At 49.8% G+C, this 27544-nt stretch overlaps 1 protein-coding gene across 2 annotated transcripts in view; it reads left to right on the top strand.

Moving 5' to 3' along the window:
* Nucleotides 1-11713, top strand: part of LOC147010912 (serine/threonine-protein kinase TAO1-like) — a 59300-nt gene extending 47587 nt beyond the window's left edge. For both annotated transcript variants that reach the window (XM_085859685.1, XM_085859686.1), the window contains exons 19-20: nucleotides 9322-9504; nucleotides 9648-11713. In XM_085859685.1, coding sequence (XP_085715811.1) covers nucleotides 9322-9504; nucleotides 9648-10007 — 543 coding nt within the window. In that variant the 3' untranslated portion in view covers nucleotides 10008-11713. The remainder of the gene's footprint in view (nucleotides 1-9321; nucleotides 9505-9647) is intronic.
* Nucleotides 11714-27544: the final 15831 nt, after the last annotated feature.

Below are 27544 nucleotides of genomic sequence, written 5' to 3'. Positions count from 1 at the left end.
CAAAGCTTGTCCTGAACTTTGGGTATTTCTTTATTGAACACTGTCGAGAAAGCGATATTATAACAATAGATGTTAGGCAACACAGACCTGTATGAATTGCCATATACAGCAAGGTCCAGAAGCGAAACAACCCTTCCAACCATTTGTATCCAGATTTGGTGAATTATCTTACATTCACGAGTATAAAATAATTTAAACCCTGGAAGGTGAGGCATGGAAAACTTTGGATGACTACAACCATTTGATATCTGCACTGGTCAGTGATGTGGTTGTTCTTGTGAAGAATGGCTGTCATGTTGTATGAGCAAAGGTCGGCCTATAATACATCAAAATGTATATAAAAACGAAAAACATGGTCTGTCCTTCCATAAAGCTATGTGACTATATGTCTCAATTACATACTGTGTGAATGGCTGTTGCACTCTGCCATCACACACGTACGTCTAATCACGTACTATGGGAATGTACCTTTCGACCCTTCAGACTGCTTGAAACCCTCAAGACTCCAAGGACTCAGATGACCATTTAGGTCCCAAAATACCATTAAGACCCTTTAAGTTTAAGACCTATTTTACCTTTAAGACCCTTTCAACACTGAACACCTTTAAATCCTTTCACCCTTTAATACCCTTTTGACCCCTAAGACCTCAACACTATTTAGACCCCTTGCAGCCTTCAGACAGATCCAAACACTTTCAATGTTTGGATAACAATATTTTCCTTCATTTAACATTAAGTGTTAAATTATAATTGTACCATAATCGCCGGAAAATATAACAATTTGAAAATTTGCATTCTGCGTCTTCTGGAATCTGCCACACCGCAGCATCTGCCGCACCGCCGCAGAAGACAATGGTCTTCTGGCTGCTTGACGGTTTTTGAGGTGGGGTATTTTTGAGTCCCCTGGACTCTGTATAGAATTGATTGATGAATTTTGTGTGGACAGTGGCGTGAAAACGGGAAAGCAGGGGGGGGCGAAAAACACCTCAATGGATAGGTTATGAGCTGTAGTTGCGCACCTTGACACTGGTTTTTTGACAGACATGAAGATGCGAGGAAAAAAACGTTATTTTTAATCGCGCTAATATATTGTATTGCGAGATGCCAACCATGATGACGCTGCTAAACATCTACTCGCCGAGCGGCAGCACCTACCGCTGTGTATCTATTCATGGCGCCACCTGGTGGTCCTCGAGGACTCGTATGTTCAAAAGAACATACCCTTGTATTATTGTGATTAAACTTTGTGTCATATTTATTTAATCATGGGTCCAAAACATCCATCAATTGGTGCATCTGCTGAAGAGCAGAATAAAAAAGTGAAGAAAGTGATGACATTTGTGGAAAAAGTGAAACTATTAGATCGACTTGAGAGTGGTGCACGTGTTACTGTGTTGGCGAAAGACTAAAACGTCAATGAGTCCACTGTTCGTTACATTCGTCAATGTAACGATAAAATTAGGGCGAGATCAACATAATATATCTTCACAAAGGCAAGAGCACAACATAATAGATGTGAGGGATTTGGGGGCTGTTCCTGGGAGATCGATCGGCTACCTCCATGCCATGACTGTATTCAAGCAGAACTGATCAGGGCTACCCACCAACAGTACTCCAAGCAGAAAAGCCTTATTGATGGTAAATGTTACTTGGCCGACAAGGCTGGGTAACCTATTGTTTTTCTTCTGTTTATTATTTTTCTTATCCGCTGGAGATTTTCGGGTTTTTTTTTTTTGCTTTAAAATTCATTTTCTCAGCAACCATAAGGCCGATCGACACAAAATCCTCACCAGTGTATGCATCTTTTTAGTGGCATACTTGATAATTATGATGTCATAGGTCACGAGGTATGGGCACCATCTTTGAAAAACCGACAAACCGAAAATCTTTGGACCTCTATCTCTGAAGCCGCACAATGGAAAAAATTGAAACTTTGCATTTAGCAAGAACTACCTATGGGGAAGAAGTGTGATATATATATATATATATATATATATATATATATATATATATATATATATATATATATATATATATATATATATATATGTATATATATATATATATGTATATATATATATATATATATATGTATATATATATATATATATGTGTGTAATTATTTTTTGTGACGTCATCAGTGAACGGTATTCCGGTGAAAATTCGAAAGAGAGTACACTGCATCAGAAAAATTTGAAATTTCTTGAGCGTCATCTACACAACTCATTGTGGGGAAAAAAACAAACAAACAAAATTTTTTTTTGACGTCATAGGTCACGTGGTTCAGCAGCCATATTGTTTTGAAAAAAGGAATTAATAAAAATCTTCTTTTCCAGAACAGCTGGACAGATTGAGGTGAAACTTTACACACACTTTCCCTAAGACATCCTTTTACAAGTTTGTTAATTTCTAATTGATATGTCACGTGGTTTGGTGACCATATTGAATTTACCCTAAAACCCTCAAACTTCAGGTCAGGTTATATCTGTGACCTAAACTAATGTTAGGTTCTATCTGTGACCTGCTACAGGTACCATGTAAACCTGTACTCACCTGTTCCATGGTCGGGTTGTCGGCGACTAAACTCTCTCCCCCACCAGGTTTTCTGGTGAGGAGGGTGTTTGGATATGGACACCCAGCAGGATTAAAAACAAAACCTGTCAAAGGGCGGAGGAGCTCCTTGTGAGCCAACGGCCATCCATATCTAGTGCCCAACTGTGTCTGCGGATGTCCTCCTGCTTAGGAGGTTGGTGGCAGGATTTGCACTCCGGACACCGTAAAACCCTTCATTCCGCAAAACGCAAAAAAAATCTGAAAACCCAATCAGTGGGAGTACCTCCTGTGCAGCTTCCCTTCGCAGGGCAGCTCACTGGATGACGGGATTGGGGCAAAGCCTTCGGGACCCCCAATCTTTGATAGGAGGGAAACCACGGGGTATCCCTGGGTCAGATTGCAGGAGAGTGTGTCGGAGTGGTGCTACGGTGTTGTGCACCAGACGGCGGTTTCCTTGGGTTAACCTGAGGGGGTCCCTTCGGGTGGGTGCCTGGAATGTCCTATCCCTAAGAGAGGATGATCACCTGTCTCTGTTATCATCTGAGCTCAAGCGTTTGGACATCGGGATTGCAGCTCTCTCTGAGGTTCGGAGACCGGATTGCGGCGAGATAATGGTGGGTGGTTACACCTACTATTGGTCTGGTCGCTCTGATGGTTACCATACCCAAGGAGTTGCTGTAGCTGTATCCAATAAGCTGACCCCAATGATAATTGAGGTAACACCGGTCAACGAGCGTATTATGAGCAAAAGGATTCGTCACTCTTTAGGTGTCATTTACCTGGTCTCTGTTTATGCTCCGACTGAGGTGAGTGATCTCACCGTGAAGGATGCATTCTACGCCACGCTCGAGTCTGTGGTTGATCAGTGCCCCAGACGAGATACACTTCTTGTCTTGGGGGATTTCAATGCATCGACTGGAACTGATAGGGATGGTTATGAGACATGTGTTGGTCCCCATGGGTCAGGAACTATGAACCAGAATAGCACTAAGTTCCTTGACTTTGCACAAAGTCATGAACTTAGGGTGGCTGGTTCATGGTTTCAACGCCCACAAGCTCATTGTTGGACATGGTATTCCAACGCTGGCAGTGTGGCAAAGGAGATTGACCATGTCCTCATTGATGGTCGTTGGAGGATGATCCAGAACTGCAGGGTCCACCAGAGTGCTCAGTTCCTCAATACTGACCACAGGCTTGTTGTAGCAACTCTAAAGCTGCACCTTAAATCCTGGAGAATGGTACCATCCCAGCCTAGGCTGGATGTTGCCAAGCTCAGGGATGAGAGAGTGGCTGAGGAGTTTGCGAACAGGCTGAGTGGACACTTGGGGGGGGTCTGGGTGCTTTGAGGGATCCTGAAGAGTTGTGGAGTGCCTTCAAGACCACCGTCCTTGATGTTGCCGGTGGATGTCTTGGAACTCACCGCAGGGCAAAGAAGAATTTTGTCTCTCAAGGGACACTGGATACCATTGACCAGAGTTGCAGGGTCAGGCTGAATGGCAGAGCTGAGCTGTTCAGGGAGCTGAGGCGTAAAACTGTACGTGCACTGAGGGTGGACAAGGAGGCCTGTGTGCGAGGAATCTGTGAGGGGGTAGAGCATCACCTGTGGACAGGTGATTCTCGTCCCACTTACAGGGAATTCGCGCATTGCGTTCATCCAAGCCCATCCCTTGGAGCACTGCAGTTAGAGCAGAGAGTGGTAGGCTCTTGACAGAGGAGTCTGAAGTGAAGGCCCGCTGGGCCGGTTACTTTGAGCGGTTGTACCAGGCTGATCCCCAGCTGTCGAGTTCGACGTCAAGGGTGTTACAATCCCTGTTGCTGACCCTCGAATCAACTGTGGTCCACCTTCACTTGTGGAAACACGGGCTGCGGTGAACCAGTTGAAACGGGGCAAAGCTCCAGGGATCTGTGGCATCCATGCTGAACTTTTCAAGGCTGGTGGAAATGCTGCACTCGTGTCGTTGCATGCAGTTTTGTTCTCTGCCTGGAACACAGGCATCATTCCAACTGATTGGAAGAGGGGCCTTGTTGTTCCTCTCTGGAAAGGGAAAGGTGATCGCCAAGACTGTAACAACTACCGAGGGGTGACGCTGCTCTCAGTGCCCGGCAACGTCTTTGCTCGGATAATTCTTGATAGGGTTCGCCACCATCTGCTTGAGCACCAGCGTCCAGAGCAGTCAGGCTTTACACCAAAGAGGTCAACGATTGACCGTGTCCTTGCTCTTCGTGTCCTCACCGAACGCAGACAAGAGTTTTTCGGCAGGGGCTGCTTGCAGCCTATGTTGATCTCTGTAAAGCGTTCGATTCAGTGAATCGGGATGTCCTGTGGAGGATTCTTGGTCTTCGTGGGGTGCCACCAAGACTGATTGATCTGATGTCTGAACTCCACTCTGGTACTGAGAGTGCTGTGAAGTGTGGTGGTACCATCTCTGACTTATTTCCAGTTATTACTGGAGTTCATCAGGGGTGTGTACTGGCCCCCACACTTTTCAGCACTTGTATGGACTGGATTTTAGGGAGGATGTCTGAGAGATCAAGCTGCGGTGCATCGTTTGGGAATGTCAAGATCTTGGACCTTGATTTTGCAGATTTTTTTTTTTTTTTTGTATACCTTGGTCGAGGCTCGTATGAGAGCTAACACACAACTCACAGCAAGGAGGCATGAGACAAGAGGGGCGGGAGTGGAAGGGACAAAACATTGGGGAACAGACACAGGTGAACTGTGGAAGGGAGAGGGATGGGGATGGGACGGGGAACATGGCGAGGGGAAGATGGACATTAAAGGGACTTTCAGGAAGGAAAGCAGGAGAATTGAAGGAAGTGGGCTTGGGTGGATTATCGGGGGTAGAAAAGATCGAGGATTTGGATGGGGGAAGATAAGAGGTGGTGGTGAACAGCTGTTTTGAAAGCCTGGAGGGAAGAATGGGAAAGAATAGAGTGAGGAAGTTTATTCCAAAGGCGGGAAAAAGAGGAATGAAAGAGTGAAGATGAGCAGTGATTCGTGATTTTGGTAGTTTTACCAGAAGGGGGTTGTTGGCGGACCTTGAGCGCCCTGTGGAAATGTGGTTGGGACAAATCGCAGAGAGAGCAGGGGGGCAAGGCTGGAGAGGAGTCGGTAGAAGACAGAAAGACCACCGACCAACCTGCGGTGATTGAGTGAGAGGCCCAAAGACTCAGCTTCATTGCGGGAGATGCCAATGATCTTAAAAGCCCTGGTTTCGACAGCGTGAAGTCGAGAAAGGTGGGAGGCAGGAGCACCAGCCCAGAGGGGAGAGCAGTACTCCATCAGGCTACGGACAAAAGCTTTGTAAGTGGTCAGGAGCTCAAGAGGGCCGAGGAAGGACTTTGCACGACGGAGGATTCCCAGTCGGCGACTGGCTTTTGAGGCAAGGTTGGAAATGTGACTTTCCCAGGAAAGGTCATGGCAGATAGTGAGACCCAGAAGCTGGAAAGAAAAGACTTCTTCCAGAGGATTGTTGAGAAAGTGGATGGGGGGGTTTTGTAAACGGTCCTTTCGAAGAGACATAGTGAGAGTGTGAGATTTGTCTGGATTGAAAGACATGTTCCACGTGTTGGACCAGTTTGTGATTTTATCCAGATCTGCAGTGAGCGAAGAAGCTGCTGCTTGCCGGTCTGAGGGATGACAGATGGTACGGCAGAGGGTGGAGTCATTGGCAAAGAGAAATAGAGGATTTTCCAGAGAGTCCGAGAGATCATTGATGAAAACCAGAAAAAGAACAGGGCCCAGAACGCTACCTTGAGGAACTCCAGCCTGCACAGGAAGAGGGGATGAAAGAACTCCATTTAGGGCCACACGTTGACTGCGACAGGAGAGGAAGTCTGCGAGCCATGAGTGGAGATGGCCTTGAATACCATGGGAAGAGAGTTTGGTGAGTAGGGCAGGGTGCCAGACTGTGTCAAAAGCACGTGATATGTCCAGGGATACGGCTCGGATTTCCTGTCTGGCATTGAGGACCTCCATCCATTGATGGGAGAGCAGTAGCAGCATATCTAGGGTAGAGTGACCTGGTCTGAAACCAAATTGATGATTGGAAATCAAGCCATTGGAGAAGAGGAAGGATTTCATGCAGGAAGGATGATGCAGTCATCTTTGCGGAGACTTTAGATATCCTTTTGGGGGCCCTCGAGGTGCTGAATGAGGAGTCTGAGCCACTGGGATTACGGGTTTCTTGGGTCAAAACTAAGATCCAGGCTTTCGGTGACATCTTGGATGCTGCTGTCCTGTCTGTGTCTGTTTGTGGTGAGGATGTTGAGGTCATGGAGAGATTCACTTACCTTGGCAGTGATATTCATGTCTCTGCTGGCTGTGAGTCAGAGGTCAATAGACGTCTGGGTCGGGCCTGGGGAGTCATGGATTCACTGGATCATGGGGTGTGGCGCTGCCGGTACCTGTGCGGGAGGACGAAAGTCTGAGTCTTCAGGTCCTTGGTACTTCCAGTCTTGCTCTATGGATGCGAGACTTGGACTCTGACCAAGGATCTGAGATGGAGACTTAATTCCTTTAGTACCAGGTCTCTTTGGAGAATCCTTGGCTATCGCTGGTCGGATTTTGTGTCCAACGAGTGGTTGCTGAGAGAGACTCGGTTGAGATTTGTTACTATACCTGCGTAGTCCGTGAGCGTCATTTGCGGCTGTATGGACATGCAGCTCGTTTTCCTGACGCTGATCCTGCTCACCAGATTCTCTCAGCGAGGGAGTCTCATGAGTGGAGGAGGCTAGTGGGCCGACCACATGCCTCGTGGTTGCAGCAGGTTGACCATCATCTCAAGGAGATGGGGATGGGCCTGGCATCTGCCTGGGGGATGGCCAGACGGAGGCCCCTGGAGTACCGGCGGAAAGTGGACGCAGCGACGTGCTGTTCTGGCACATGCTCCCATACCTGACCTGACCTCAAACTACTCTCCAGAACGGTTGGTCAGATCAAGGGAAAACTTCATGCACATATTCAACAAGGCAAGGGGATATAAGTTTGTTCATGAATAATAATTGATAGGTCACATGGTTTGGCAGCCATATTGGATTGAAGAAAATATTATATAATGTTTACTCTGGAACTGCTGCATCAATCAATGTGAAACTTCAAAATTATGATTTAGCAGACATGCGGAATGTACAATTTAAATTTCAACCCGATTGGCCACAAGGTCTGGCAGTTAGAATTATTTAATTATTTGAATGAACTTTTAGAATCTTTTTTTAATGGGTAAGGCTCACTTGGCTGTGACTGCATGCATTTCAGCGTGCAGGAGTAGCAATTCAATTGATATTGCTGATGGCCCCGGAAAAAGGGTCAATTGTGTACATCATAAATGTGTGTAACGTGACCTGATCCTCAGTCCATAACTTGTGAATCCCGCATCGTATAGAAACATGTGGAGACTCATTCGACTTGGGGGAATCCCGCTTTGCCCTCTTTACCCATGGTGTTCACATTTATTACTTTGTGTTCAGATTATTTAAACACCAATTCAATTTCTACCGACTATATATATTCAGGAAAAAAAGAGCTCACTGCTTATGTAATAAATCGATTGAATGCGGTGTGTTACTGGGTCCAAACTCATCAATCCCACATAGTAGAGAGATGTATGGGGGGCTTCGTATTACTCTGTGGAGTTCCGGTTTACCCTGTAGACCCATGGTGACATTTCCCTCCACATTTATTGCTTTGTCTTCAGGAAATTAAAATGCCGGTCAAATTGATACCGACGATGTCTCCAGGAAAAAGGGTTACTTTTTGCATACGTAATAAATAGATTGAACACTTCGTGTTACTCGGTCTGTAACTCGTCAGTCCCATGTTGTATCAAAGCCGGATGTCTTGGTACACAGTCATCACTGCCAGCAGTTATAAAGTGGTAGTTCTAGTTTTATGTTATTTTATTCAATTGTTCATATTTTTCAAATAAATGTCTTTTTTAATTTTTTTTTATTTGTTTATGATTTTGGGACTTGATTTGGGAGACTGGAATGTATCTCATTGAGTGGCATGTTATAAACTGTTCGCCGTTCACGATTTCGCTGTTAGCGGAAGTTTAGAGGATCGTAACCCCAGCGGACGGCGAGGGTTTAGTGTGCATGTGTGTGTGTGTGTACATACACACTTCTCTCTCTCTCTTTCTTAAAATGCGTTTTTTTTTTGTTTTTTTTGTTTTTTTTTCGAAAAATGGTGGTTCGTGTAGAGACTGACAGGTCTGACTTTCTATTAACCCTTTGAATCCTTGTGGCCGGGAAAAACGGCCGCTATTTAAACCTCCAAATATGCGAGCGGCTGGATTTTTTTTTCAATTATTTTTTAATTTTTTAAGAGGGAGCCGAAAGTCCTAGGAGCTCAGGGTTCAAAGGGGATTCTGAATTGATATTGAATGGGTGTGAGTGTTGAGCTTTATTTATCATGGTAAAATGTGTTTTTCGTTTTATCACTCATTTTGGGGACAAATGGCACGTTAAAACTTGAGATGGTAAATCTGCCGATGACATCACAGCCGACATTTTTGCAGGGTTCCAGGACCTCAAAATTTGACACTACACCACTGTGTGTGTGACAAGAACAACCTGATTTGATTTTGGTTAAGGGATGCAGATCCAACCTATTGGCAGGATACAAAATGTAAACTGTTCAGCCTGCCAGAGAGATGTACTCTACAGAGTGCCATTCTCATTTCTTCCACTTTTGGTTATCGTTTCGGTTGTTTGAAGCATTTAACATGTGGGCACACAAGGTCCTGTGCTGCTTGCTCGCACCCATAGCTTCGGCTGGACGAGGCACAGGAAGCGGAGTGCCAGGCCCTCAAAATGCAGCTACAGCAGGAACTGGAGCTTCTCAATGCTTATCAGAGCAAGATCAAGATGCAGACAGAGTCACAACATGACAGAGAACGAAAAGAGCTTGAGCAGAAGGTGTCCCTGCGCAGAGCTCTGCTCGAGCAGAAGGTCGGTTTGCATTCTTTTTTTTTTTTTTGAATGAGGTGATTTCTTGTGTCTTTCATACATGAGGGATAGAGGATCTCAAAATTTCACCGATGCTTGCTTGCCTCCATTTTGTTCTTTTCTTCCTCGTTTTTTTCCATCCTTAGATTGAAGAAGAAATGCTGCTTATACAGACGGAACGTTCCGAGAAGATCAGGACTCTGCTGGACCGTCAGGCACGCGAGATCGAGTCATTTGATTCCGAGAGCACACGTCTGGGATTCAGCAAGATGGTCCTGACACATTTGCCCTCGGAAAATTTCAGTCATAGCTTCCCGGGCTCCGGGACCTATGGGGAACCGCACGGCTTGGGTTACAGCGCTGTGCGGATGGGAAGCGGAGTCCTCAGAAACAGCCCGCAGCCGATGAGGCGTACGGCATCTGCCTCTGTTGCACAGGTTGACCGTGGGATGAGCCGAAGCTCTAGTGCTTCCTCCCACTTCTCCAATGGATCCTATTACACATAATGTCTTTGGGCACCAAGACAGCACGCTTGCATCCTCTTGGTGGTGTTCACCCACCAGAAAGTAGACCTGCACTCACCAAACAAGTTTCAAATTATTCTTCGTTGGTACCGTTCCCTCTGTTTCTGCAGTGCTCTTGCTTCAGGGTATACCCAGAGACGAGAGCAATGAGCGCACACACTCCAACCTCCACATTCAAAGTGTTTGCAACCTCTGCACATGGTAAAAACCCAACACCCCAATGAAACGTCATAACAATCAGGGTAATTTGCTATGCCTATATTTCTTCATGGGTGTTGGGTTTAGAAGCATTGGAATATGCTAAAAGGGCCAGTTTTCGGGCAGAATTCCAGCTCCGTTTTACATGGTCCAGGCTTTGCCCACCAGTGCAACAAATCTTAAGTGTTTTCAGGGTGGTGGTTGTGGTTATGACTTTTGTTTTCCCCTCCATCCATCAGTGGGTCTGGCTTGTCGGTTTATCACTACTTGATATTTGTATTTTTACTCCGTTTGTTAATAAATTGTATTTTAAGGCCTGCACTTTTGTCGCACCCGCATTGTTCTTATTTTCTTTCTTTCCTCCCAATTTTTTTAATTTTTTTTTTACACATGATCGACTGATTTAAATCGAAAGCTTACAATGATGTAAATATATAGAAATATATATATCGTCTTTTATATTCCGAAAGAAACGAGCTTCTTTCAGATTTGGTGCCCTTTGTGTAAATGTTTGTTAAAAAAAAAAAAATACGTGAAAACTTCTCTCCCAAACCCCCTTCCCTTCAAGTGTGCACAGAATTAATTGTGGTACACATTGGTTTTACTCATTTGCACAAAATGTGGTTGCCTCCATGTTTGGTTCACCTCTGCTCTTTCAAAGCCAAGTGGGATGTGGTGGCATCCCTCGATGTTGGTGTTTAATTGATCTTTTTGGGGTATCACCCAATCAGATGTGCATTTTGGTTTTCTTTTCCTACATGCTTCCAACTTTTTTAATACTTGCACATTTCTGCAGCCCGATGGTACCATAATCGCAGTTTATGATTAAGTTATGTTTTTATTTTTATTTTTCCTTTCGTCGAGGTGAAGTCTGTATTTCGAGTGTCGTGGCAAAGATGAAAATCAAAGAAATTTATTTTGCCATCGGCATTCTGCGTCCGGTGTTCTCGCGATAGGCCTGCATCATTGTATTGATTTGATAATTTTAACGTGGCTATGTACTGACCGCTTCGCTAATTGTACATTCTCTGGATATTTAAGGCATGAAGTACGTTTTAAATCTCCGAGATGCCATGCTATAAGTGCACTCGGGTGGAGTGGGGCGCTGTGTAGCCGCGAGCAGTACCGAACAGAGCGGAGCCTTGGTTCGACTTTATGAAACGTCACTCCGCCGACACGGAACTCGACTTGAGGACAGGGTCACCTTTACTCGTCAAAAAAAAAAATTACACTTGAAGTTTCGATGATATGGAGTTTTATACGTGTTTGTTGGGAAGTGTTTTTATAAATATATTTTTTGCTTTCCCTGTAAATCTATTAATATGTAGTTTTGCCCATAAACTGGGTGGACATTTAAATTTTTTTTTTATTTTGCAAATGAAAATCTGCTTTGTTTTGGTTTGGATGTTTGCAGATTGGTCACGTGATGGGCTGATATTGTGATGTTTCTGTAATGTTTGGCAGACCAACAATAAATATTTGCATTTTTACTCATGCTTCACACGTTGCATTTCTCTGAACGTTCTTGCAACATTTGTATCAAATTTCAATCTGGCTGCTTTGGTTATCATCTGACCCTAATTATTTTAAATCCAGCTATAAACGGTCGTCTTGATGTTTCGCAGGCGAGGCATTGATGTATGTTCCATCCTTTAGAAGGACGTTAAGCCGGGCATTCTATCTGTTGACATTAGTTGGTGGATGTTAAATATCCTACGGTGTCCTTCGCAAAAAGTAGGCAAGCTACCACCGGCACCTCCTTGAATTCCTATCCTGACTTCCTTTGTTGGGGTTAATCCTGGATAACTCGCCAATCCTTATCAGTAAACTGCTTTGGCAGAACCCACAGTGTAGAGCATGATGTATACACAAACGTAGTGGGTCCAACGTAGTAACATAACTCCAACAGCAATCGTACAAATCAAACATGGGAAATGTGATCCAGGTGTGATAAGTGATCAAAAATGGGGAAAGTTAAAAAAAAAAAATACATTTAACAACTTTTTAGAAAATACATAAAAACCAGGACACTCGGTGGAGCGCATACCTCCGCCATGTAATTCCTGTCCCACGAGAACATATCGAGCTGAATACATTTTTGAAAGATTCCATGTATCGTTTTTGGCCCCATCTCAAGGGTGAAGAATCACAAATTAGAGTATCCAGATCTGGATCTTCACCAAAATCTAATCGGTTTGTCCTCGTCACACACCCAACCTGCCCACAAAATTTAATCCGAATCCTTCCACAACCTTTTGAGATATCCTGCACAGACAGACAAACAAGACGACGTCGTGCAGAGCACGATACTTGCAAAATCCATAAAACAAATTTGACCTCAAAATTTGGTGGTTGAATTCAGTGACCTGATGTGCAAATCCTCTTCAACTCTAAAGTCAATGAGGATTTTGGAAATCGCACTTCAGTTAACCTTTTGACCTCAAAAACAATAGGCTTCCTGCTTATGCCAAACTCGACCATGTGGTTAAGATCGGTTTAAAAATTGTAACCTGTTGGCGATAAACACAGAATCGACTGACCAATAAACTTGAAAAATCGATTTTTCAAGTAACACAAAGGAAAGGAGCAAAAACATAACCTCCTTCACCTTCGGTGGTGGAGGTCATGAACATTAAAATAATTTGTTGGTGGTTGCTTGGATACACAGTGCAGCATGTTAAAATCTGTTGTTAATGAAAGTGATTATTTGAATGATACTGAGTCTGGTGAGATGGAGGTGCTGTGTAATGGACAAATCTACAAGGTAAAGTCTTTATTGCTTAATGTATCTGATTCTTCAGAGACATGACAGAAGTAAATAGGCACCATGATTTTAAAATAATTTAATTATTTAACATTTGAAGTACATTTGATCCATTTTAATACATGCACTAGTATTTTATAGACTTGCCATTTGCAGATTTCAACGCTTTTACTCTTTCAGGCATAGAACTAACGAGTTCTGAGATTTTCTCTTGTGGGGTTTCTGCCCAGGCTTCCCACAAAAGGTTTTGCAATTCTGCCCGTGATGTTGGTTTCCTGGATTTTTTCCACACAGCTCGATCCAATATGGCCTAGAGGTGTTCAATGGAATTCATCTCAAGAGACTGACTTGGCCATGAGTCGCTTGATCCCATTTCTGTCCTGCCATTCTTTGGTCTTTTGCAGTGTGGCATGGACCTCCATGAACATCTGACCAGTGGAGAAGACGGAGACGTCCATCCTCAAGGATAGAAATGTGTATCCGAGAGTTGATGTTGCCAACACACTCCACAAGCTCTGACCGACCAGCGCTCCAGATTGCTCCCCACATCATCACTGAAAAACCACCGTGTTTGACAGTTGGCTGCAATCGGTTCAAAAAAAACTCTTGACTGGGAAGTCTCCAGACCCATACACGCCCACTGTCAGAAAATTGAGTAAATTGGGACTCATCTGAAAAAATGACTATGCCAAAGGTCTGGTGGCCATCTCGTCAGCCCACTTCTTTCTCCTTTGAACGTTGGCTGGTCTAAGAAGAGGTTTTTCTCCGAGCTGCTCTCCCAGAGTAGCTCAATTGATGAAGGTCCCACATGGCAGTTCTTGAGCTAACCTGGACCTCCTCTGCAACATCTGCTGCCTTGCAATAGGGAGTTTTCTCAATGGACCGCTTGATAGCTCGAAGACATCTTTCTGAGGGCCCAGATCGACCAGAACGGGAAGCTGTTGATTCCTTGCCTTCGCTGATGGATTGAACAATCACCTGATTGACCGTAGAAAGCGGAATGCCAAGGTTCTGAGCTATCTGATGCTGGCTGACTCCACCTTCCAAATGGCCAACAATTCGTCCTCTTTGAAAATTGGAAAGTTTGAGTGCTCCCTGGGTTTGAGGCATAGTCAATTGTCATACAAGACACTGCACTCAATTAAAAAAAAAATCCATCGGTATTTACTTTCTTCTCCATTATATATTTTGTGGGTCATCCATGCCGACCAGTGGTTGCCTGGTTATCTTATCCAGTCACTACCAGGTGAGCACCCAGGGGTATTGCCCCCAGGTTTAATATCTCTGTGAGGTTCTTTGTCATCATTCCTGAAGGTCCAACTATCACTGGTACAACTTTATCATTCTTCAGCTTCCAAGGATCTTCTCACTTCATTGTTGAAGTCTTGGTGTTTGGTCATTTTCTTGATTTCTGCATCGTTTAGTCCAAAATCACTGATATTGACGCCTCAGTTGGCAATGCCTTCTGTTTTTTTTTGAACCTATGTATATGTTGTCACAACACGTTGTTTTCGATGTTCACGCTCGATGGAATGGTAGGTACTTCCATGTTTTCAGTAATTATTTTTGCGTCATGTTCCCACAAATTTTCTGCAACTGGGATATCAAAGTTTTTGCATTTGTGCCAGTGGATTACACTCCTTCGTCCTTCGGCTGCTCCCGTTAGGGGTCGCCACAGCGGATCATCCGAATGATCCGCATCGTGATTTGGCACATGTTTTACGCCGGATGCCCTTCCTGACGCAACCCTGGTCGCCTCTTACGACACAGGGATATGGTACACCTATTTTAACCGGGGTATACACCGGCCCAGTACACTGGTACTCATTTCGCCGACCTCAGAAGGATGACAGGCTGAGTCAACCCCCTGGTGTATTAATTCAGTGGCCGAACGGGGCTTGAACTCAGGACCTTTTGGATCCCAAGCCGCTGCCCTAACCACTGCGCCATCACCAGGCTTGCCAGTGGATTACACTATAAACTGTTGTGTCGTATGTACAGCTCTTCTGACATGAGCTGTTTTTGCGTGTGTTCGGTCATTAAGCATAACATATTGTTGCGGATTTCGCGCCCGCCGGCGTGCTGACGGCCACGTAACTCGAATCGCGGCACGTCGCCCACCGGACGGACAATCCAGTCGTGACCCTCTCGGACTAACGCCGGGAACCAGTCACGGGTGGACCTTTCGGTCTCGCCGCGATCGAGCCAATCAGCCCCCGCGTGGGATAGGGTTGCTCGCCAAATTCGACCTACCTAAGTACCCACGCGGAGGGTAGACCGGGCGATCGCACCTCGCCGCAGGTCGACTTCGGACACGGGCCACTTAAGCGACCCGTTCCGTACTATCAGAATAACCGAGCGGTGTTATCGTCGACCTCGACGGTTCGATTAATTATCGGGCGTATTCAGCCCACTACCAACCCTTTACGTGAAGCAAGATGAGGATTCAATGGGAGAAATGACGAAGCGAAGCGGGAAACAGTTCAACACAAAAGCACATTTATTCGCGGCACACGGGAAGCACACATATACAATTCCACCAAATGCACACAGAAAAGACACAATGCAATTTACACAACAAGCAAATGTAAAAGTGAAAACACAATGCAGAGCTAATACCGACTACCGAGCACACGGCAACACTTATACAATTCTACCTCACAGACGGCGCCGACAACACATACCCAAAACCAAGGAAAAGAATACCCCCAAGAATGAGGCGGGCCTGAGGCCGAGACCGGGTCGCGCCTACCCGTCTGGTGATGAGACGCGGAGCGGCGATGGCGCCCCAACCCCGCGGGCCTCGCGGAGGGTGTCTGGTAGGGGGTGGGAAAGGGGCCCCCTTGGTCGCACTATCTCAGCGCGGGGGGAAACAGGAGGGGGTTGTTGATGCTCGGGGTATAGAGGATCTTTATTATCCCTGGTGTGCGTCTCCACCTCGGCCAGGTCGCGCTGTCGGCCTCCCTCGGGTGCAGCTCCCTGCACGACGCGAGCACCCCCTCGTCTGGTGTCGCCGCCTTTCCACAGCTCGTCCCCTCCGTTCCGACTCCAACGCACACGACGAGCAGCTCCACCGCCCGCGAAGTCTTGACCCTCTGCTTCCGACTCTCCTACTCTCCGCCTCTGGACTCTCCGCCTCTGGACTCTCCGACTCTCCACTCTCCGACCCTCTGGACTCTCCTTCTCTCCTTTCCGCCTCTCCACTTCTGGACTCCCCGACTCTCCGACTCTCCGACTCTCTGTTGACTGACGAACACGGTCCTTTTATCCCCCCCGTAGCTTCGCCTTTGACCCCCTCCCTTTGACCTTTCACCTCGCTCCCCATTGGCCCGAGAAAAAGTGGGCGTGAAGGCTTTTTGATCTATAAATTTGCATATATCGATCGCCCTGGGGGCGGGGCCAATTCGCCCCTCGCTCACCGATTGGACGGCAAAAAGTGGGCGTGTGTCGTTTTTGATCCGTTTTTGAAGCACAAAATCCGTGATTTTGTACACGCTGTTCGGCGCGCGCCCTGCACGAGTCCAACACCGGTACCCACAGCGGGGCAAGAACGGTGGCGATGCGACGGCTGCGAGGTGTGACGTGAAGGTCGTGGCGGTTGTGGTGAAGCGGCGGTTGTGGTTGTAATCATGGCGGTTGGTCCAAAATAAAGATAGTAAAAGAAAAACGGCTATCCTTAAGAGTCGCAGCACGCATAAATGACATGTATTCCCACTAGACAACGGGTTTGGACCTAACTACACATGCACTTACCGAGATACCTCACCTAAGGGACCTGAATGGTGGTTTGCGAATTTGGTAACCACAACACTACCCCCTCCCCTTTTTACAGACTCGTCCCGAGTCGTCAAATTTTCGTGTGCCATCATGTGTAGTTTTCCCCTAGTACATTTTACCTACGGATCCCTGGGTGCGACATTCATGGTATTCGTGTCCCCAAAATAAATAACCTGAGGGCTGCGTAACTATCTAAACAAACTCACTCACACGGACGACTTAAATAAAATTGCCGGCGCTAAGACATACATGCCGGGGGCGCACTCATATTTACAGTACATCTTAACCTTAACTTACAAATTTTACACTAAACCATGGCCCAGGATCATTGAACTCTGCAAAAAGAAAGCAGTTAGCAGGGAGCCAGGCTGCCTGCATGCAGTCTCTGACTCAAACAATGCAGGTGACAGGGAACGTGGCTGGCTGCTCACACGCAGTCCAAGGCCTTCCCTTTTGAACTGAACGCAGTGAACCACAACGGTGCATGGGCTGCACAAACGCAGTCTCCGTGCCAGCTCAAGTGGCACACGCAATGAACACAACGAATGGATGCATGGACACAAACACGGTGCACGGGCCGCCACTGCAGGCCCGTGTTGTAGCTGCCAACAGGGCAGTTCTCGCAGCTTGCAAACTGTTGCCTTGCGGATCCTGGCGCACATGGAAATGAACAGGGGGGGGGGGCAAAGCAAAAATTGAACGGGGCTGGTGAACATGGGCAGTGGGCATGGCATGGCAAAGGTGCAGGCAACACAGCCCGCAGAAGAAGGCCGCTGCAGGCAAACACAGCCCGCAGATGAACTGGCCGGCACAGGCCTTGAAGTACCACAGCTGCAGATGAAGCTGGCCAGCTTTTGCCGTCAGTGGAAGTTGGTGGAGGGAGTGCGGTGGTGCTGGCCACTTGGAAGGCGGGCTCGGACCTACCTACCTGTCTCCCTCCCAACCTATCGCCTTTGCCTGTCACTGTACATACCCACTCCCTTAATTTGTCAAACCCCAATTTAGCCCCAACTTATTTTTTTGTTGTTTTTATTTTTACTTCCCCACTATAAATCGTCCCCTAACCCCCTTTATCGTCCTTGTTCGGCTAACCTATCCTGTCACCTAGCCTACTCCCAACCCCTACGTTCCCTTCCCGGAGGGGAACAAGGGAGAGCTAACGTCCTCTGTCGAGGCCCAACGAAGCCTCAGAATGGCCTCCCCAGAGTTCGGCGATCTATAACCAAAGTGGGTCCAGCGGCCCACAACGACAGCGAGGGGATGGATGGTGCGGAGGGGTACACTTCCTAATCTACCCTATCCATTTAACTGTTAAACTACCCCGGGGCTTTCAACAAGCGCCTCTCGCTTAAAGTATTGGTTCTAACAACCCAGATTCCCGTCGCCTGTGTTGGTGTCCTCACAATTTCGGGCCTCGCCCCCCAATTTTCTCTCCGTGCCCTCACACGGTCTCCTGGCTGGGACACGTGGCTCCCTTTGGCAGGCACGACCCTCTGCCGAATCTCCCGCTATGGCACCCCGGGCACTACACTGCCTCCGAGCCTACCAGCTCCCTAACACCGGGGAGTGCCCCCCATGGCACCTCCCCTGAAACGCACACGTGGCAGGCCGGCCTCCCGGGCCCCTTTCCGAGGGTCACCCGTGCCCACAACACTGCCCACGCGGCTAATGGCGCCCCGGGCCCCCGCACCAAGCAGGCGCACCCGTGCCCACTACTCTATCCCGGCCCCCCATGGGCCCATGGCCTACCGCGGCCGACTAGCCTGGTGCCCGGGGTACCCACTCAGTGATACTCACCTTTCGCAGCCACGCTCCCAAGCCCGTCAACAGGGCTCCTGCACCCCTCCAAATGGGTTTCGAGCCTACACTCCCACCAACAGCAAAACGACCTCCATTTTTGTTAATTTGACTAACCCAGCTAACTCACTCTACTCTGACCCCGGGGTCCCTTGGGCGGGAGTCACTCCTCCCCCCAATCACTCATCGCACCATGCATTCCCCATTCGCTCCACACACACAGACCCGCTGGCCTCACTCACTCACCAAGCACATGCTTCCACTTCACTCACCAACTCTTCAACACACTCACCGCTGAACTCTGCCATCCTCCTAACTACATCCCCTAACTAACTCGTGCTCCCACGTCGTCCCTTACACTAATAGCACGTTCCTTTTAACACTACGTAGCTAAGCTACGTTCCCGCTACACATCCACAAGTCTGTCCATGTCCTCAAATAATTCCATTAATCAATTTCCCAGGGGGGGGAATTTCCTCCCTTCCTACTGGGCTCGTGAACTCGTCGCAAGACTCTGAGAGCCCTGCGCCTCTGCGGGAGCGGCTGTTCCAGCACCGACTCCTCCGGCAAGACATATCCATGAGGGCGCAAGGTCGCCCTTGTAAGGCCTCAGGCGGTCCGCGTGGACGATCCGGGGGAGGGCTCGTGGTCCCATTTTAATTTTTAGGACCACGTCACTGACTTGCGCCAGGACGACCCCCGGGCCCTGCCAAGGTGAGGTGAGCTTCGGGCATCTGCCCTTCCTTCGCCGGGGGTTAAAGAACCAAATCTTTGCCCCCGGTGGGTATTTGCTCACCTGGCTCCGGTGGTCGTACCTGCGCTTCATTTTTATGCCCGCCTGTTGGAGCTGGTGTCGTGCGAAGGCGTGGACCTTCTCCAAGCCCTCCTCCAACTGACGGGCATAGCCCTCCCCCGGGGGCCTATCAAGCCGCTCAGGCGTCGGACCGCACAATAAATCGACGGGGCTTCTCAGCTCTCGTCCATACATCAACAGCGCCGGACTACATGCGGTAGACCCGTGCTGGGACGCGCGATCGGCCATCAGGAGGTACGGAAGGTGTTCGTCCCAGTCCTCCTGGTTAGTGGCGGTGAAGAGGGCCAACTGTTGGACCAGGGTCCTGTTGAACCTCTCCACCATGCCATCAGACTGTGGTCTCAGGGGCGTTGTCCGTGTTTTTCGAATTTCCAGGAGCCTGCACACCTCTTTTAGTAATTCACTCTCAAAATTTCGTCCCTGGTCCGTGTGCAGCTCCTGCGGAATCCCATACCGGCATGTAAATCCTTCTACGAAGGCCTTGGCCACAACCCCTGCTTCCTGGCTGGGAAGGGCAAAGGCTTCTGGCCATTTGGTGAAATAGTCCATAATTACGAGGACGTACTTATTACCCTGGCGAGTGGGGGGCAGTGGTCCCAAAATGTCCATGGCCACTCGCTCCAGGGGAGCCCCAACCTGATGTAGTTGGAGTGGGGCCCTCATCCTCTGTGGCGGTCCCTTTTTGCGGTACAGGCGTCGCATGCTCGACACCAGTCCTGTACATCGCGCCCCATGTTAACCCAATAGAACCGCCGGCGGGCCCGAGATTTTGTTTTGGTCCTGCCCAAATGGCCGCCGGCGCGGGTACCGTGCACCTGTTTCAAAATTTGGGTCTTAAACCCATCAGGGACTATCACCAGCCAAGAAGTTTGTTCAGAAGGAATCTCCACCCACTTGCGATACAAGATGTTGTCCCTCATTTCTAGGGTCCTCCACTGAGCCCAGTATGCCTTTGTTCGCGCCCCGAATGGGGCGATTTCCTCCCCACTGGGCCTCCTGTTTTCCTGGACCCATTTGTACACTGGCCCTAGCACGGGGTCTTCCCGCTGGGCCGTGCTCCATGTCAATCCACCAAATTCCTCTCCCGCGGTTAGTGGCAAAGTTGGGCCTACCATCCGGGCCGCACGGACTGGGAGTTTCGGGGAGGCGTCTGCCAATTGGTCCCTCTCCTCATGTCTCGTACAATATTTGCAGTTTTCCCTCAGACAGGGGCGTCGAGAGAGCGCATCGGCATTCCCATGAGCCTTACCGGCTCTATGGACCACACTGAAATCGTACTGCTGCAATTTTTCCAACCACCTTGCAATTTGGCCTTCCGGTTCCTTGAACCGTAAGAGCCATTGCAAGGAGGAATGGTCAGTTCGAACCAAAAATTTCCTCCCGTACAAGTACGGGTGGAAATGGCTCACGGCAGACAGCATAGCCAATAGTTCCTTACGAGTTACGCAATAATTTCGTTCGGGCCTACTCATGGCCCGACTGTAATACGCGATCACTCTTTCCACGCCCCCTGTGTCTGAGACAAGACTGCTCCCAATCCTTCCTGGCTTGCATCCGTGTCCAGGGTATACATCCCGTCATCGGTGGGGTACGCTAAAACAGGTGCGGATGTCAAACACCCCTTTAATTTGAGGAAGGCCTCCTGGCACTCCTCCGTCCAATTAAATCTCAACCCCTTCTCCGTCAACCGGTGAAGGGGCCTGGCTATCTCCGCAAAGTTTGCCACGAAACGCCGGTAGTAGGAGCAAAGTCCCAAAAGCCCCGCACCTGTTTGACAGTTGTAGGTACGGGCCACTCCTCTACCGCTGTAATTTTTCCGGGGTCGGTCTTCACCCCCTCGCGGCCTATCACGTGTCCGAGATAGGCCACCTCTGTCGCGAACAAAGTGCATTTCTCTGGGCTCAATTTCAGCCCTGCCTGCCTGAGGTGCCCAAACACCTGGTCCAAATTGGCTATCTCCTGGGTGAATGTTTTAGCGTGTACCAGGACGTCATCCAGATACACCAGGCATGACTGCCACGGCATGCCGCCTAGTACATGCTCCATCAGTCTCTCAAAGGTGGCGGGGGCGTTACACAAACCGAACGGCATCACAGTGAACTGATACAGTCCCTTCCCTGTGGAAAATGCCGTTTTCTCCTTCCCCGTCTTATCCATCTCCACCTGCCAATACCCACTCTTGAGGTCCAAAGTTGAGAACCATTTAGAGCCTGCAACGGCGTCGAGGGTATCGTCAATCCTAGGCAGGGGATAGGAGTCTTTGAGTGTCACGTTGTTCAGCTGGCGATAGTCCACGCAGAAACGCGTGGTCCCATCCTTCTTTTTAACCAGCACAACTGGTGACATCCAAGGACTTCCCGAGGGCTCGATGACACCTGCATTGAGCATCTTTTCAACCTGTTCATCAGCCTCCTCTCTTTTGCTCCATGGGAGCCTTCGAGCAGGCTGACGGACAGGCCGGGCCCCATTGGTGTGGATCTGATGTTGCACCAGGCCCGTACGTCCAATATCCTCGGGTGACAAGGAGAAGATCCCGATGTGTCGGTCGACCAGCTTGTATAAGGCCTCCCGCTGGGCCTCCTCCAAATCTACACTACTCCGATTTACCATCTCACAAATGGGACCGGGCCAATTCCTAATCGAGTCTGGAGACTCCTTCTGGGGCCGGTCCGGCTCGACGTTATCGTCCCTCAGCTCTGCGACCTCTTTTACTGGGATGCAATCTGCCACCTTCGTGCCCTTCCTGATAGTGCGTGGTTCCGTGCTAACATTTATCACCCGCACGGGCACTACCGGCCCGTCGGTACTTACCAGGGTGCGGCCCACGACTAAGCCCGGGGTTGACGGCCCTGCCGGTAGTTCCGCTAGGCCGCAGGGGCCCTGCCACGTTGGGGGTGCTCGCCACCGGGCCGGGACCACCGCCTCGGCACCCGGGGGAATGACCACGGAGTCAGGAGCCTCCAGCTCCACCCTCTCATCCGTGCTCACGCCCCCTAACGGCAACTCCTCACCACCCGACTGCATGACCCCCCGGCCCAAGTCGATCTTACAACCACCAGCCGTCAGCACATCCCACCCTATTAGACATGGGTCGTACACCTCCGCCACCCAAACCTCTATCTTGGTTTTCACAGTGCCCAATTTAAACGACACGAAACCACGTCCTATGATAGGGGCCGTTGCCCCGGTAGCTAGCTGCAAACTATGGTTTTGCAGACGGTGGATCTCATCCCAACCGTCTACACTCGAATCAAGGACCACAGGGCTGATGATCGTGGCGCTTGCTCCTGTGTCCACCACGGCGTCTACCCCTACGCCGGCAACCTTGCACCGAATTGTTAAGCTACCTTTGCCAATTTGGCCACAACTGATGACCTGTCGCAGTTCTGAGGGCTCTTCTCCGTCTGAGTCTGCCGAACACGGCCCTACATGTTCGGCACTTCTTAGTTTCCCGGGGACTGGTGGGGGGGGAATGGTTGGGCCTGGCTATCCCTATTGACCCGGGGCGGAGTTGGTGGTCTAGGGGGCCGTGGCTCTTCTCTTCGCGGGGGCCTTTCCCTGCGCGGGGCGTTGCACCTCCGCTGCAGGTGGTCCCCTGCGCCACAATTATAACACCTCTTCTGGTAAGGTGTTTGCCTCCAGTACGCCGAATTATACCCCCCTCCATTCCGAATTGGGGTACCCCCCGATGGCCCATCTCCCGCCCTTCCCGGGCCCGACCGCCTCTCCACAGGTCTCCCGAACCGGCGGTCGAACATGCCCTGCACCATCCTTTCCACTCGCGCTTGGTCGCCCAGGGTCGCCCCGGCTCCCAGCGCACTGTCGTGCACGGGGTCCACCTGTCGGACTGCCACCGCATGGCGCCCAGCCCCTCCCAATGGCGTTCTGGCTGCCTCCCAGCAGGCAGCAGTATCAGCCGCCTTCTGGAGGTTGTCCGGGCGCCATACGGTGAGCAATGCTCCGACATCGGTGCCCCCTATTGCTCGAAGGAAATGGTCCAGGGCAATCTCCTCCCGGTACTCCGGTGGCATGTTGGTGTGCGCGATCCCCACCAAGCGGCGAATGTCATGTGCCAATTCTCCCAGCGATTCCTGGGGACGTCGTTTGCGCCCGTTGAGCTGAGCTTTAACAAGCTCGCCCTGCTGGTCCATGCCAAATCGGTTTTTTAGGGCCGAATGGAGATCCTCCAGGGTCGCCCCTCACTGGGTACCGTGGTCAGGACTTCCAAAGCCACGCCACGCAGGGCCGCTGTGAGTTGTGCCACACCCTGCACCTCGTTCCAGCCATTGCCTCTGGCAACACACTGGAACTGGGCCATATATGCCCTCAAGTCCGTCTTGCCATCGTACGGGGGTAGCGGCACCCTCGGTTCTTTCGAGGTCTCCTCCCGTTCCCTAGGGACTCCGGGAGGAGTGTACCTCCCCAGTCCCAACGGTGCCTCACTCCCGCAGGGTCCGAGCCATTTGCCCGGGGGCTCCACCACCCTTGTCTGCGTCTGTCCGTGCCCCGCGTCGTCCCGCTTATTCTCCCAAGCCATTGGACTCACACTCTGCACACCCCCTGGAACAGTCATTCCGGGTACCCCCATTAGGCCAAAAGACCCCGCGGTCTCTACCCTCCCCAAGCTTGGCATGCTCACCCCCGCATCGGGCAAGCCTCCTCCTCCGCCCTGTGACACCGGCCCCACCTGGGCACGATCCGCCTCGAGGGAGTATATCCTCTCCCCCTGTTCCCGAAGGAGGCCACCCTGCTTCTCACACCGGGCCTCCACCCTATCCGTCAGTCTCTTCTCCATTTCCTCCATTTTCCCCTTTATTACCCCATTTATTTCCTCCCCTATCGTTCCTAACGACAGTTCCCCGACTTTTTCTCTTATTTGCTCCACCTCCCCTTGTACCTGTGTCACCATCTTATTTGTCTTGGATATTTCCTCCCTCGTTGTCCTAAACTGCTCTTCTGTCTCGCCCCGGTTTTTTCCTATCTGCTCCCCCAGTTCCTCTGTCTTTTCTCCGGCTTTCCGCTCCATTTCATTAATTACCTCCTCATGTCTCTTTCTACATTCCTCCGCCACCTTCTTTAATCCTTTCTGTGTCTCCGCTTTTACCTCCTTTCGCAGGTTTTCAACTTTGTCTGTCATTTCCCGATGTCTTTTCTCACAGTCCTCCTTCACGGCTCCCAATCCCTCCTTTATTTTCCCTTGTTCTCTTTTTAATTCCTCTATCGCCGTCGTGTTCCTCCCTATTTCCTCCTTTATTTGGTCTTGTCCCTGTTTTACTTCTCCCAATCCTTTTCCTACTTTGTCTATTTTTCCCACCACCGTCTTTATTTCGTTTACCCTCTCTTGTTTACTTTCTTCCATTGCGACTCCCACTCCTTTTACTTTCTCTTTTAACCCGGTCACCTCCGCTCGTATCGTGTCGACTTCCTTTTTCATTTCGTTTTTTAGTTCTTCCAAGCTTCCTTTTAGGCTCATTCCCATGTTCTGCGTCTCACCCCATAGCTCTTTCATTTCTTCCTTCATGTTTGCTTCCATTCCGTTTATTTGCTTGTTCATTTCGTTTTTCATTTCATTTGTATTTGTATCCATCTTTTCGTTCATGCCTTTCATTTCGTTTGTATTTGTATCCATCTTTTCGTTTATTTGTTTGTTCATGTCTTTCATTTCGTTTTTTATTTCATTTGTCATTGCCGCCAGCATGGCGCATAGCTGGGCCACGTCGGGTGCGCTTGAGTGAGCCGTTTCGGCAGGGGTTGGGGAAGGGTCTTGGTGGAGAGGGGGGGGGGAGGTGTCATACACCGCGGCCGCTGCCGCACCCACCTCGGGCCCTGGGTTCAGTTGGGCGAGTCCGTGTTCCTGCACAATCAACATTTCCTGCTCGGGGATTCCATCCTGGACCATGGATCCTACACATTCTACATCCATTTCTAATACCCCCGGCTCCCGCTCGCCTTGAGACGCCATCTTGCTTCTCGTGAAGGGTTAATTTGCTCGCTCGTAATTTGGAGGGAATCGGGGGTCGCTTCTCTCACCCCTGGACCGATTCCCGTGAATTTAGCCGGAGACAGGAGAGCCCGTTTTCCTGTTCTCCGATACCAGTGCCGCGAGGAGGGCGATGAGTTTATATCGCACGACCTGACACCAGTGTTGCGGTCTTCGCACCCGCCGGCGTGCGAACGGCCACGTAACTCGAATCGCGGCACGTCGCCCACCGGACGGACAATCCAGTCGTGACCCTCTCGGACTAACGCCGGGAACCAGTCACGGGTGGACCTTTCGGTCTCACCGCGATCGAGCCAATCAGCCCCCGCGTGGGATAGGGTTGCTCGCCAAATTCGACCTACCTAAGTACCCACGCGGAGGGTAGACCGGGCGATCGCACCTCGCCGCAGGTCGACTTCGGACACGGGCCGCTTAAGCGACCCGTTCCGTACTATCAGAATAACCGAGCGGTGTTATCGTCGACCTCGACGGTTCGATTAATTATCGGGCGTATTCAGCCCACTACCAACCCTTTACGTGAAGCAAGATGAGGATTCAATGGGAGAAATGACGAAGCGAAGCGGGAAACAGTTCAACACAAAAGCACATTTATTCGCGGCACACGGGAAGCACACATATACAATTCCACCAAATGCACACAGAAAAGACACAATGCAATTTACACAACAAGCAAATGTAAAAGTGAAAACACAATGCAGAGCTAATACCGACTACCGAGCACACGGCAACACTTATACAATTCTACCTCACAGACGGCGCCGACAACACATACCCAAAACCAAGGAAAAGAATACCCCCAAGAATGAGGCGGGCCTGAGGCCGAGACCGGGTCGCGCCGACCCGTCTGGTGATGAGACGCGGAGCGGCGATGGCGCCCCAACCCCGCGGGCCTCGCGGAGGGTGTCTGGTAGGGGGTGGGAAAGGGGCCCCCTTGGTCGCACTATCTCAGCGCGGGGGGAAACAGGAGGGGGTTGCTGATGCTCGGGGTATAGAGGAACTTTATTATCCTTGGTGTGCGTCTCCACCTCGGCCAGGTCGCGCTGTCGGCCTCCCTCGGGTGCAGCTCCCTGCACGACGCGAACACCCCCTCGTCTGGTGTCGCCGCCTTTCCACAGCTCGTCCCCTCCGTTCCGACTCCAACGCACACGACGAGCAGCTCCACCGCCCGCGAAGTCTTGACCCTCTGCTTCCGACTCTCCTACTCTCCGCCTCTGGACTCTCCGACTCTCCACTCTCCGACCCTCTGGACTCTCCTTCTCTCCTTTCCGCCTCTCCACTTCTGGACTCCCCGACTCTCCGTTGACTGACGAACACGGTCCTTTTATCCCCCCGTAGCTTCGCCTTTGACCCCCTCCCTTTGACCTTTCACCTCGCTCCCCATTGGCCCGAGAAAAAGTGGGCGTGAAGGCTTTTTGATCTATAAATTTGCATATATCGATCGCCCTGGGGGCGGGGCCAATTCGCCCCTCGCTCACCGATTGGACGGCAAAAAGTGGGCGTGTGTCGTTTTTGATCCGTTTTTGAAGCACAAAATCCGTGATTTTGTACACGCTGTTCGGCGCGCGCCCTGCACGAGTCCAACACCGGTACCCACAGGCGGCGCAAGAACGGTGGCGATGCGACGGCTGCGAGGTGTGACGTGAAGGTCGTGGCGGTTGTGGTGAAGCGGCGGTTGTGGTTGTAATCATGGCGGTTGGTCCAAAATAAAGATAGTAAAAGAAAAACGGCTATCCTTAAGAGTCGCAGCACGCATAAATGACATTTATTCCCTCTAGACAACGGGTTTGGGCCTAACTACACATGCACTTACCGAGATACCTCACCTAAGGGACCTGAATGGTGGTTTGCGAATTTGGTAACCACAACAATATTCTCTTTACCAAACCCACCTCCACTCCACCCCTTACCTTTCTCTCTTTTTTTTATTTTTTTTTCATACTCTCTCACACCCCCCCCCCATCCTTCCACGGTGTAGCAACGTTTGGTGAGGCATAGCTCTCACCACTTCCTCTCTCTCTACTTAATACACCCCCACTCGGCAGCAAAGCGATGGGTTGTATTTGTTATTAAATGTTTGTGAACATATCCCTGAAATGTCAATAGAAATGTAACGTCATGTTTAGTGAAAGCTGCAGCCTGGTGTTGGCTTAGTGGTTAGGGTGGTGGTT

This window comes from Eptatretus burgeri, chromosome 16 (assembly GCF_056783735.1).
Source record: "Eptatretus burgeri isolate ZD-2024b chromosome 16, Ebu_testis_v1, whole genome shotgun sequence".
NCBI classification, from domain to species: domain Eukaryota; kingdom Metazoa; phylum Chordata; class Myxini; order Myxiniformes; family Myxinidae; genus Eptatretus; species Eptatretus burgeri.
The sequence above is the reverse complement of the archived record's forward strand: the minus strand, read 5'-3'. Positions and strand labels throughout refer to the sequence as shown.